Source organism: Prorops nasuta, unplaced genomic scaffold (assembly GCF_024137725.1).
Source record: "Prorops nasuta isolate Cenicafe-Biocafe unplaced genomic scaffold, Cenicafe_Pnas_1.2 PNAS00022, whole genome shotgun sequence".
In the NCBI taxonomy this organism is placed as follows: domain Eukaryota; kingdom Metazoa; phylum Arthropoda; class Insecta; order Hymenoptera; family Bethylidae; genus Prorops; species Prorops nasuta.
The window spans coordinates 820,748-834,083 of record NW_027116819.1 but is presented as its reverse complement, the minus strand read 5'-3'; the positions used below and the strand labels follow the sequence as shown (position 1 = coordinate 834,083).

The 13,336-nt window shown below is 32.3% G+C and overlaps 1 protein-coding gene, 1 long non-coding RNA gene, 4 other non-coding genes and 2 pseudogenes across 8 annotated transcripts; 5 read left to right on the top strand and 3 right to left on the bottom strand.

Annotated features, from left to right (window-relative positions):
* The first annotated feature begins 130 nt into the window (after positions 1 to 130).
* LOC136781385 (uncharacterized) lies at positions 131 to 4,663 on the top strand. 3 transcript variants are annotated; one of them, XR_010823904.1, is made up of 6 exons: positions 131 to 750; positions 921 to 1,697; positions 1,774 to 2,131; positions 2,246 to 2,488; positions 2,568 to 3,552; positions 3,630 to 4,663. It is a non-coding gene; the product is annotated as an uncharacterized lncRNA (long non-coding RNA). The 3 variants fall into 3 exon arrangements; XR_010823905.1 differs by lacking the exon at positions 3,630 to 4,663 and having other exon boundaries at positions 131 to 279; positions 550 to 750; positions 2,568 to 2,820; XR_010823906.1 differs by lacking the exon at positions 3,630 to 4,663 and having other exon boundaries at positions 921 to 1,295; positions 1,382 to 1,697; positions 2,568 to 2,820.
* Positions 4,664 to 4,903: 240 nt separating this feature from the next.
* Positions 4,904 to 6,421, bottom strand: LOC136781440 (chromatin-remodeling complex ATPase chain Iswi-like; annotated as a pseudogene).
* Positions 6,169 to 7,739, bottom strand: LOC136781439 (V-type proton ATPase catalytic subunit A-like; annotated as a pseudogene).
* A 1,147-nt stretch (positions 7,740 to 8,886) lies between these two features.
* On the bottom strand, positions 8,887 to 10,481 carry LOC136781249 (solute carrier family 35 member B1-like). Its single transcript, XM_066740097.1, has 2 exons — positions 9,843 to 10,481; positions 8,887 to 9,776 (listed from the first exon to the last, which is right to left on the bottom strand). Exons 1-2 carry the CDS (start codon positions 10,227 to 10,229, stop codon positions 9,231 to 9,233), a joined length of 933 nt encoding a protein of 310 aa, XP_066596194.1. The 5' UTR covers positions 10,230 to 10,481; the 3' UTR covers positions 8,887 to 9,230.
* A 303-nt stretch (positions 10,482 to 10,784) lies between these two features.
* On the top strand, positions 10,785 to 10,903 carry LOC136781478 (5S ribosomal RNA). The gene has a single exon (XR_010823921.1). It is a non-coding gene; the product is annotated as a 5S ribosomal RNA (ribosomal RNA).
* A 66-nt stretch (positions 10,904 to 10,969) lies between these two features.
* Positions 10,970 to 11,088, top strand: LOC136781490 (5S ribosomal RNA). The gene has a single exon (XR_010823932.1). It is a non-coding gene; the product is annotated as a 5S ribosomal RNA (ribosomal RNA).
* Positions 11,089 to 11,154: 66 nt separating this feature from the next.
* On the top strand, positions 11,155 to 11,273 carry LOC136781489 (5S ribosomal RNA). Its single transcript, XR_010823931.1, has one exon. It is a non-coding gene; the product is annotated as a 5S ribosomal RNA (ribosomal RNA).
* Positions 11,274 to 11,339: 66 nt separating this feature from the next.
* LOC136781488 (5S ribosomal RNA) lies at positions 11,340 to 11,458 on the top strand. Its single transcript, XR_010823930.1, has one exon. It is a non-coding gene; the product is annotated as a 5S ribosomal RNA (ribosomal RNA).
* Positions 11,459 to 13,336: the final 1,878 nt, after the last annotated feature.

The window sequence follows — 13,336 nt, the reverse complement described above, 5'->3', positions numbered from 1 at the left end:
CAAAATAATGTCATCATAATTCTATTGCATTTTTAATCATTTAGATAAAAGGTTATATGTATATATATATATATATATAGTTATTTGTACTTTATACCCATTTCTCGCGTAATCCTTACGGTGTGCACAACGAAAATGTCCAATCAATTAAACAGTAATGTGTCTCAATCTATATAAAGGCCGAGGAAACGCAAATTTGTATCTGATAATGATATAAAAATAAAAAAAACAGAAAACGTGTTTTACGATGGCTTCGTCTACCACGAAAATAAAAAATACGTAAATGCCAGAGGAGAATTAAAGCGATAAATTCTTATTTATTATAAATTTAATATAATTGCTTTACAAATATTGTACCAAATTGAGATAATATATTGTTCTTAACTTTTTTGATAATAATCTTGGTTCTTACATTGGTGGCAATATGTACAATCTTTAATACAGTTATGATAGTTTAATAGAACATAATCATCAAATTTCTTATGAAAATAAGCGTCCTGTTAATTTTTATTGGTAGTTTATAAACTAATATTTATTTTCTTTTTAAAGGTGCTTAATTTGTAAAGACCGTCTTGGTTCCGGTGAGGAAACTATTGATGAAAATGGAACTTTACGATTAACATCCGAGCACAACATGCATCATGCAGATTCTCCTTATTTATGCTAAGTAAAAATTAGAAAATTGGCTTTAGATCTTTCGCAAAATTCAATGGCAACTGCGCGGGAAATTTACGATGAATGCGTTCGAAGGTAATAAATACAAATTAATTAAATCTTCAGCAAAATATGTTTATTAGATAATAGATAAATATTACAGTTTAGTAGAAATAATTATAATTTTAAACTTACAACTCAATAATAACTTATATATTAAATAGTATTTTATTACTTCATGAAATATATGTATTGTTTCATATCAGATACCCTGAAGAGTCGCAGTATCTATCATTTGACGAAATTAAGAGGTCATTAAAAAACTGGATCGGTAACACGAAACCACGATCCCAGATGGCCTGCATGACATGGAGGAAATGCTCAGAACTCAAGAGCAATGGAAAAATATTATGCATTTTTTCGTCAATCAAGATGGCGAGTGTCTTGAGTTTAAACTAGAAGCTTTAGGTTACTGTAACGAAGACAATGGATCGAGATGCGTCGTATTCGGCTTTAAAAATTTTGCCTCTTTAGTGACCAATGACGCTACAGAGTACTTTGCTGATGCTACATATAACACCAAACCTAACCTAAAAAGGGTATATCAGCTATTCACCGTAATGACGGAGAAATACGGCAAAGCTAGCATCATCATTAATAATATTTAATAAAATCTAGCGAATGAAATATTAAATATAATAATGAATAATAACTATGCTTTCCTTAGGTATTTCCCTTTGCATGGGCATTAATGTCGAATAAGACTCAAGCATCATATTTTCATGCACTCAAATTAATTAAGGAAAAAATAGCTTTAAACATGGCCCCAAAACTTTTGTCACAAATTTCGAATGTGGTCTGTACAACAGTATTCAAGATATGTTTGCAGATTGCCACAAACAAGGATGCTACTTCCATTTTGTTTATATAAGTCTGAATATATATTTAAATATTGAATTGCTCAAAATAACACTGAAGTCTTGAACCTGAACTTAAAACATTTGTATTTAATGGAAACATGAATAGAACAATTAATTAGAGATGTAGTGCAAATAGACCATAACTTTATAATTACAGTTTTGGCATAATTGAAACTACATTTACATTAATCTTTTTCAGAGTATTCGAAAAAAAGCCAGACAACTGAAAATGCAGAGTGGCATATCCCATCTAAATAGTGCTGATCGCACCAAATGCGACAATTTCATCAGGATGCTCACAAATTTATTTTGGTTACCACCAGATATGATAGAGTCTGCGTATTCACAGTTGGTCCAGGAGATTGAAAAACATGAAAGGGTGTTCAAATTTTAATCTCCTTTCATCCTTTATTTTTATAGAGAATGGATTACTAAAAAGGGAGTAAATTTATTCTCTATATTTAAAGCAGCCAACAGAACAAATAACGCCCAAGAGCATTATCATTTATTTTTCCAAGAGTTTATAAGGATTAAACCCACATTTTATAAATTCATTTGTAAGTAAATCGTTAATTTTATTAAGCTATAAATATTAAGATATTTCACTTTTAGCAATATAGTGTACATTGTAGATCTTATGCAAAGTCTTAAATAAAATAATTTATTTATAGGTGGTATATTAGAGATAACAAGAAGTTATCATACAAAATTTAGGCAGTTGGAAAAAGGGAACTGCAGAAAAACGCAAACTATTTCGAATTTGGATAAATGGCTGCCTATTGCTTGGACAAATTTAGAAAAATCTATTTTGTGTGCCAATGAGGGACTCCTAGAAAGGAAACTCATAGAATTCTTGGAGCAATCAACCAATTTTACTCCCGTCATATTCAGCAATACACAGTCAAGAGAATCAGGTACATTCTTTTTACAAATAGACCTGTTCTTTTCTTTTAATAATAAATTTAAACACTACGGTATTCGTATCTGTTTCAGGAAATAATAATGTACATCAAAGGGACGCTGAAAGCGAAGGCGCACATGATGCAATGCCAGAAACGATTGAAGCCGAAGTCGAAGACGAATTTTTGTTATAAAAAAAAATATCTGCTTCATCAGAGAAGATGTGGATTATATAACCACAAAAAACAGACTTCGCCTGTAAAAAAAGGCGGCAAATACATAAACCATTTAGCATAAATAATATAGTAAAATTATCCAATTAAAAAAAGTAGTGAAATCCAAATAATAGGCAAGTGTATTTTTTCACCTTAGCAAAAGTTAAATTTTTCAAAAAAAAAAGGAACAAAAAAGTTACTTGCCGGGCCCGTAATGTCTATGCATAGTGGGAAATTGAATCGTGTGTGAGATTCAGCTATAGCGTAGTATAGCAAATTTCATGTTAAAATAAAGAGTGAAGTTAACCGAACCATAGACGATTCTATTTCTCACTGTGCATGGACATTACGGGCCCGGCCAGTAACTTTTTTGTTCCTTTTTTTTTCAAAAATTTAACTTTTGCTAACGTGAAAAAATACACTTGCCTAATATTAGGACTTCACTATTTTTTTTAATTGGATAATTTTACTATATTATTTATGCTAGATGGTTTATTACCGCCTTTTTTTACAGGCGAAGTCTGTTTTTTGTGGGATTTCATAACGTTTTGTAAGAGTGTAATATTTAAAAAATTAAATTATTCTTTTAATTTTTCTACAGAATTTAAAGAAAATTTCCACACTTTTCATTTTTTGAAACAGCAGCGCTTAACTAATAAAATAATCTATATTAATATTGAAAAAATATCACAGTCAACACATTCAATTTATTGATATTTGTAATGCATTTTGCATAAATGAACTTCATAATTAATGCCCAGGCTACTTTTTTAATGTTTTCAGTTTCACTATAATAACAATTTGATTAAATTTTTCATAATCAATAAACATACTTTCAACATATAAAAATAATTAAGTAAAATGTATGTTTTAATTAATTTACATTTTCTGTTTATCAACATTTGACTTTTTACCAACATCTGACTTTGTGAAACTTCAGTAACTCCATCAGCTGCTTGAGGTGATATAGGGCCAGTAATACGGTAGTACCGAAAGTACTACACTTGGCAACTCTGTACAGGGGCAAGACTGGACAAACAATTCGGACGGTCTACTTTCTGGCAACACTGCGGCACAATCTGGCTTTACTGTCGAGCAGTTTCAATACTTTCAATTGGTTATAGACTAAGCATTAATTATACATTAGAAAGAGGCCAAATTAAATTTAAGGCCGTCGTATATCCTGGCAATAAACGATCTTTCATAGTTCCAAACAAATGGATAATACACAGGAACATTTGGTGTTTCGTTCAATTATAATCTTACTCTGAAAGTTCTTGAAACTTCCCTTCTCTCATGTACGATTTGTAATTTATAGATTTGCAATTAACAAACAACGTAAGAGGAATCATTACCAATTTGCACTTTGAACTGTTCTTATACATAATATTTATAGAGCTTTGTACACATTTTACATTCTGTGTGATTTTTCTATATCATCGAACTAAATATTCTTAAGATTGTAAATATGATATATCACTCGCCGGATCGGCAAGTGAGAATATTTTACTTTTAGATTTAAATAATTTATCATTGGATTTATATATTGTTATTTTAATTTCTCTTTTATTAATTACTCCGAAAGAAAGACTATTAATTTTACGATAATGCAGATCATGGCAAATCACGCTAATAGATGCCTAAAAAAGGCCAGATCTTGCCACAGATAAATATGCAATATATTATAATAATAAGTATATAGATACAAATGTATATATGAAACAAACATAAATCTAGAATAGTGAAACGTATTCGCTGTAAACTAAATGCATGTATTCTACTGCCCGTGCTAACAGTAAATAAAATTATTTACTTTAAGATTTCAGAAAGTATATATTTGCTAGGAGTACGCAGCAGTGTGTATTAAAGATATATATATATATATATATATCAAAACTCTAGTCTATATATATGGTAGAGAGTACTTTAGTTTCCCGCGAATGATATTATTTTTCTGCTACTATGAGATATGAATTTGACAAGCTTCTAAAAATATAATTTTATAATGTTTCCTTTCATTGTGATGTATTTACATAAATAATTACATTTAAAAAAAGATCACTGTATTATTCATTAGATTCCCACAAACACTTATACCTATTCGTCAAATAATCGAAAAAGTAATTTTTACACAAGAAATTATACAGAAAAATGTTTGCTTGCAAGAATTCAATTATTGAAATTATTAAAAATCAATTACATTATTACAATGATAATCGTGTATAAGAAATTTATGAATATTATTTGAATGATTTATGGTTAAGTATCCTGTATTTTTAATTGTTTATGTAATATAAACACACTCACTTTTATTCATAAAATGAATAACTCCGTCTAACTCGGCAAAAATAAATAAAATCTACAACCACGCTTTAATATATATATACCCATACAGCACCGAGTTACTTAAAAACATCTTTTTGACGTATTTTAGTCAATTGGATGAATAAAAGATGTCTATAAAAAAACTTTTAGTCAAGTGTGCTGTATGGGTCTGTATTCAGTTGTGTACATTCTCTAGTAAACAGACTGATTGCCGAAAATGTTTATTTTACCAGAAACTATCTTATCAATTGGTTCTCTCCTTTCTATTTTAATTTTTTAGTTGTTTATATTTTACAAATGAAAATATATAAGATTGAATCGGGAAAATAGCAAAAAATCCTTCACCTTCTCTCCAACTCATCTCTTCGACACTAGAAAGTCAGACACACCAATTTCGAAATTCGTGTGTAAGATTTATAAATATAGAGAGCAAGAAAATGACACCGAACAAAGTCTGTGCTCGTTTATGGATTTCATTAAGCTTCCAAATGTATAATTTTACGTTCTAAAAGTAGAGCAATATTATTTCTTCTTTTTCCTTGGTTTTTCTTGAGGTTCAGGTAGATTCTGTTTTTATTTCAGACGCAAGTTTGGTACCGATGCTATCGCCTTTTTTCCTTATTTCCTGCCTCTCTCCCTCTCCTTCAATTGACTGATTCTTTCGTTCTATAAGAGTAATGAAGGTGTTGCATCTGCGCTGGAGCTCCAAGACTGTTCTGGAATTAACGCACCAATTGAATCGGAATCGGGGAGCGGAACTTATGGTTGCTCTGAGCTCTTCGTAAGCATTCTCTTTGTCGAAGCTCAATTTGTGAAGCATGCATACGAGGAACCTCGTGTCTTCTTTTCGGTGCACTTTTTGCCCTTGTTAGTATTATAGGCTATCTTGAGCTGATGGAAAGGAGCCCTGTATCTAGTCATTTTGGCGTCTAGGGGTTTCTTTATGCCGGCTCGTTGCTGAATTTTGACTTGCCGCGCTCTATCTGAGCCATTACCCTGTCAATGTCCTGAAGATCATGACAGCATTCCCAGGATAACGCGGAATACTCCATAACTTCTTCAGACATTTTATCCTCAACGTATTTGGCTATGTTCTCGATATCATCCTTACTATACTTTTCGTTTGCCTTTATAAGCTGATTAAAATCACGTTTGGTCCAGTTGGTGAAGCCCTAAATGAGAAGTTTCTCCTTCTCACATCCACCTCCTCATCGCTGAGAGGCTGAGCATCGTCGATCTTCCGTTGTTACTCTTTCTGTATCCTTCCCGCGTCCGAACCTAGTTCAGGATTCTTCGGCACCTTATAGCCTACCGTCTGACGAAAATAATAAATTTTTTGGTCGAATAGAGCTCGAAGAGCCTAGGAGGGAAGAACTGAAAGTCCTGTTTTTCCTGATGAATTTCATAAACTTTTGCTCTCAGTAGGATGAATTCAAGAATACTTGTTGGATGTCTTCGTGATGTTGATAGAAGTCTGATCAAACCTTTGCTTCAACGTCTTTCACAGGCTCCTAAAAGAGATAGATCGTTAGATAGGAATACGATTTACAGTAATGTGAAAATAGTCGTAATAAATTTATCTTAAATTTCATAGAGCAAAGTTGATAGATAATGTTTACTATGTTATCCCAAATAATGTTCCACGTAATTTTATTATTGTCTGACTGAGCTGTAGATTCTACTGCTTGCCTAGCCATATCGTAAAAAGCGATCACATTTCGCAACACTCCTACGGTTTTATAGGATAGGCAGAGACGATCGTATGGCTTGAAGCTAGAGAGAAAAAAGAAAATGGAATTTACGAATAAACACTCGTAATTTGCACGTTATACACTCGAATCGTTGCAATTACCTGCTTTGTTATAAAAAGTCATCCTTCAACAGCTTGGTAACTTCCAGGGTTATTTCGTCTCTTTGAGCTAGGAAAGTTTTACCAACTAACTGCACGATTTCAGATAAATCCTACTCTTCCTGAAGAATCTCATAAACTTTTGTTCTCAGTAGGACACATTCAGGAAAGTTCTTGTTGGGGAAATTGTTGAAGGCTCTTAAATATTTACTGCAGGAGATAGCATCCTCTACTTTGCCAGCGTGTTCTCGTGAATAGTTCCAAAGAAATCAACACCATTGATATGGCTGCGGCCTTTAACATTTTATAAATTTAATTCCCAAGATGTGTAGTATGGGACAAGCAAGACACACACTAACACCATTTGGAATATAAATGGAGGTAGTGAGCTCTCATTGATGTCTCTAAGTGGACGCTGAATACCATTAAAACTGCTGCCAAGAATATCAGGCCGCAATTTAACAGACAAGGGTTTTCCTATTCTGAGTAGTGGATCTCGTACAGTCGCACCCTTGATTTCCTTGTAAACCTATATAAGTAAATAATTATTTAGGCAGGTTAAGAGATTTTGAAAGAGACTCATTCATAATAACCAGAAATATATTATTTCCAAAATGAGAGCTATATCACCTATATGAATAGTTCCTCCAATTAACTCGTAGTAACCTACTCGTGTATAGCTGAACCAGAGATCTTTTCTGCTGTATCACCTAAAATCAAAAATAAAATATTAATATAACGATAAATCTTAAGAAATTACTGCATTAATATATGAATAAAAATAATTAATTAACCGGCTCCAGAGGCTACATAGGCAAATCCAAACTTTTCTTCTCCCTCCCCATTTTCAATTTTTGGTGAACCATAGCTCATCATTGTGAATATTAACTAAAAGTAAACATAACACATATAAGCATAATTTTTTATGAAAGTGATACTAAACAGTATTGGGAAAACCATATAGTCCCTTTAGTCCTGTTGATACATAGCTTTTAATAATAGCTTTAATTCAGTTTACTCACAAGTATTCATAAAAGCTTGTCATAATGCATCTACTGTATTGAATAAACGATAATATAAAAATAACAAAGCTCCTTTGCATAACCAATATTTGTGCGTACCATTGTGTCTTCAATCACTCTCCTTATATTATAATTCAGGAAACAATCTGCAACATATATAATACAAAGAATCAATCTCTTTTAAAGTAAAATAATTATATATTTTTATATGACATACGAAATACTTATCTGATATTTATTCCTCATAACTTGCGTACAATTACATTACAGATGATTACTTCTGCAGTTTACTCCTAACACTAACCTCTTCTCCTCCTGTCAAAATATTTCAATACTCCATTTCAGCTTTTTCAATCTTGAGTAAACCTTCTGCGAAAAGAGTTTTCTGCGAGTGCGGTTTGATCTGCCAGTTGCCACTGTGCATGGAAGTCATGGAACTGCCTCTTTCCCATGGAGCTCTTTTAATTTTATTTTGCGCATGCGTGAATATCGTCCTGCTTCAGTCATATTCATATGTAGAAGTAAAAAGATACTCCTCTTAAAAAATTTTGTAGGTCCTAGGGCCGGGTACCGTAGTTACCAGAACTACATCACTATCAGGTTTAATTGTACAGTAATGGTGTTAATTAATTAAAGGACCTGAACGTTCTGCTTCAAAAATAGTGCCGCTTATGTTTTGCCGGTGATCTATCTAGCTCTTTGATTAACCGAATTCTAAGTTCTTTTTAAAATTTGCCAGTACCTTTTTTAATTCACCAATACACAATAATAAATGCATAATACAAAACAGGCTATTTACTGAGTCCGATACTATAAGTTTTTGTACTGGCTAATTCAATCAACTTTATGATCACACACACACACACACAATTAAATAATTTTTATTTTATTTTACTGTAAATATTTAATAGTACTTAAGTCAACCTTTTTTTCATCAATTTATAAAGGAAACACAAAGAAAAAGATTTCAAATTGTTGACATTTTTATTGTGTAATGCTTGCAAATCATCTTTTACAACTTGCCCCAAATGTGGGGCAAATTGTGTAACAGTTGATTAAAAGATTTAGAAAAATATATTTTTTGCTAAGATATCAACAAAAATTCTAAATGATTTATTTGTGTATTACATAAACGAATAATTAATGTTTGAGAAATATAATAGCTATCACTATAAGAAATTACAAATAAATTTAAAATAATGCATATATTTTTGCTAAAATTGTTACAACTTGTCCCAAGCTCCTCTGCTTTAATCATTGAAAAATATATTATATTATTACGCCAATCTTATATCGTTTATCGTATATCTATCTACTCGATAGTTTCATTTCTCAGAGACCAGACCTATCCATACATCGCATCCAGGAATAATCCTAAAAATACAATAAATGTGCTAACCCATTGCCTTAGTAAAAAGCTGTTTTCAAAGAACCAAATAGATCCTAGTACAGTGAAAAATTTTCTAGTTGTAGTTATTATAGAACATGGCAAGGGTCCAAAATCTGATACAGTTAAAAATATAAAAAATTGCCCAACAGCTCCAGACAATGATAATGTTGTTATATGCCAAATAACGGCTGGATATTTTTGTAAAAATCTAATAAATTTAAATAATTCACCAGAAATCAAAATTACAACACCACTGCAAGCAGCTGACCACATATTCGTGTTAAGCATCATGTGTCCATGCTTTGTCTTGTGCTCAGATCTCATTCTCTCCTCTACTGCACCAGTTAATCCATCCATTATTAGTGATAATAGCAACAACAATTCACCAAACCAATAAGTTTCACATTCTACATGCTTTGCAGTAACCCCATCTTTATACATAAATGAAGCTACTCCAATTACAATTAAGAGTATGAAAGCATATTTTTTACTAGGGTATACCTATAAAATGATATTTAAAATACAATGTTTTATGAATAAAATATATTTAAAAATAAGTTTAATCACCTTATTTCCAAACAATACTCCTAACACCATTACTGGAATTGGTTTGGCAGCTTTTCCAATAACTTGAGTAGGATAATTTACAAATTCTAGTGCCATAGTACTGCCAACCATTCCAAGTAAATATGTAAGAGCACCAGAAGCATAATATATAGTTGCCGTTGTGTCTTCGCCTTGTTTCATTACAGTCATCAAAATGCTCTTTGCAAATATAGAGTTTACCACACATTCAACAAAAACTAAAGCAAACGCATAAGTAAACTGCACCTTGTTGTTGCCCTCTCCATATTGTCCTCTCAGTATCTTCTCTAGTAGAATACCAAAATAAAAATAACACACAAAAATGCCAGCCGTACAAATGATTAATTTGGTATATTTATTTATGATCATTATAAACTATTGACCACTGATTTATTTGCTCAAAAAAGAGATATTTTATTCGTATAATATGAATTAACCACAGTTTAATAGTGCTTAGTACAATAAATTGGAAGACTAATTTAAAACAGAATAATTGAGAAATTTAGATAATTTATAAACAACAGCATTGAGCAAAATATATTATTCTCCTCTTGAAAAGCGTGTGTTATAAAGATTTATATAAATTTCAATGAAGTCTCGTGAGAGAGCCAAGAACGTAGACGTGACGCTGGGTGGACTGGCTCTTTCAATGCTTGCATTCTGCTAAATATATACATTCACAGATTATAAAGTAATCTGATATATTAGCTGATTCATGAACGTCTAGCGATAGCAGAACGTCTCTAGAGTTTAGGGCTATAAATCATTTTTATAAAGGCAAATCTGGGACTCTGATCGTTGGGCGCAATTAGTACTTGGATGGGTGACCGCTTGGGAACACCGCGTGCTATTGGCTTTCCTTTTTCGTTATTTTTTTTTAAATAATATCAATCCTCAAAACCCTTCCAAGTACTATCATTATCAGCCAATGGCCATACCACGATGGGTCCACCGGTTCTCGTCCGATCACCGAAGTTAAGCATCGTTGGGCGCGGTTAGTACTTGGATGGGTGACCGCTTGGGAACACCGCGTGCTATTGGCTTTCTTTTTCGTTATTTTTTTTTAATAAAATCAATCCTCAAAACTCTTGCAAGTACTATCACTATCAGCCAATGGCCATACCACGATGGGTCCACCGGTTCTCGTCCGATCACCGAAGTTAAGCATCGTTGGGCGCGGTTAGTACTTGGATGGGTGACCGCTTGGGAACACCGCGTGCTATTGGCTTTCTTTTTCGTTATTTTTTTTTAATAAAATCAATCCTCAAAATCCTTCCAAGTACTATCATTATCAGCCAATGGCCATACCACGATGGGTCCACCGGTTCTCGTCCGATCACCGAAGTTAAGCATCGTTGGGCGCGGTTAGTACTTGGATGGGTGACCGCTTGGGAACACCGCGTGCTATTGGCTTTCTTTTTCGTTCTTTTTTTTAAATAATATCAATCCTCAAAACCCTTGCAAGTACTACCACTGTCAGCCAATGGCCATACCACGATGGGTCCACCGGTTCTCGTCCGATCACCGAAGTTAAGCATCGTTGGGCGCGGTTAGTACTTGGATGGGTGACCGCTTGGGAACACCGCGTGCTATTGGCTTTCTTTTTCGTTCTTTTTTTTAATAAAATCAATCCTCAAAACTCTTGCAAGTACTATCACTTTCAGCCAATGGCCATACCACGATGGGTCCACCGGTTCTCGTCCCAGTCTCGTGCGAATCGTCGTACAGGTAGCAACAGAAGTTACCAGCAGTGACTTATTCTCAGCTAAAAAGATATAAGAGTTGAAAGAGTATTGCAGAATTGCAAAATAGTAAATTTTCCAATTTGCAATTTGCAATTCATTAAACTGTGATATTGTGAACATAAATAATAGAAGTACATGCTTTAGTAGATCTGAATAAAGAAGAGTGTGCAAATCAAAACAACCCTTCTAGCAATATTCAAGTGAAAAATGGCGATACAAACATATTTCAAAGCATTAGAAGGAAATATGTAGGTACTTATCAAAAAGACCAAGTAAGCTAAGCAAAGGGCCAATAATGAGCTTTCTACATAAAAATAGATATCGAGTTTTAGAGGACAATGAAAATCAAAATGACATGGGAACCGATCATGAAGGTAATGATGAGTCGGTGGATGCCATATGTTCACAAAATTGAAATGGTAAAGACTGAACGAGTGAACCAAACCAGAGAAACTCCTACCAATAGTATTACATGATAGTGTCACAAATCATGAAAAATTTGATAATATGATAAAAAGAAATGCTATAAGTAAATTCTATATTAAATATAGCAATAATAAAACAGCACAAGTGTATACAACTACAACAGAGGATTATGGCCAGATAATAAAAAATTGGAAAACAGAAAATATTAAGTTTCATACATACACTAGAAGAAACATGAAAAGAAGAACCTTCGTGATTAAAGGGTTAGGTGATATAAATGAAATTAATGTTACCGAGATAAAAGATGAATTGGTAAGTCATGGTTTAAAGATAATTAATGTGAATTTAATGAAAGGAACCAGAAACACCATGCTAATAGTATAGCTATAGAAGGAAAAGTTGCAATAAAGCAATTACAAAATAATATAAATTATTTGAACTACACTAGAATAATATGGGAATCATATTTTAATAAAAAAAAACTTTCTCAGTGCCATAGGTGTCAAAAATGGGGACATGCTACTGCAAATTGTTACTCAGAACCATATTGTGTAAAATGTGCTAAAAATCACTTGATGCATGAATGTAAAATCCTAAGGATGAACCAGCAAAATGTATTAATTGCGGTGATGATCATCCAGCAAATGCTACTGTTTGTATTGAATATAAAAGGAAATTACAAATAGTAGAGGAAGCAACGAAAACTAAAATTAATAGTTCTAGAAACACCAAAGAAAGTATGTATGAAGTTAATAAGAATAATTTTCCAAATATACATGATAGACGTAATAAAACGTCAATGTCAATGTCTATGCCAAATACTGATAAAGAATTGTCAAGTAATACTAATTCAGTAACACATGCACAAATGACAGCTAGCAATAATAATAATGAAATAAATAATCAAATAGACAGTATAACAAATATCACATCATTTGTAAATGAAATTAGAACAATTAATCAATTAATTGATATTAAAAAAATGTTATATGCAGCAAGAATACTAACGCAACAATTACAACATTGCAGAACACAAATGGAAAAATTTGAGGCGTTTTACAAATTTTTACAAAACATTGATACTGATATTAATATTGATGTTTAATTTAAAATTAGTATCATGGAACGCTAATGGCATAAGAAGCAAAATAGGAGAACTAATTAATTTTATAAATAAACACCAAGTTGACATATGCATGATCAACGAAATCAAATTATCTGAAAAGGCTAATTTTAACATCAGAGGATATACTACTGAGAAACAATCAAGGAATAATGCAGCTGATGGAGTTGCAATCTTAATTA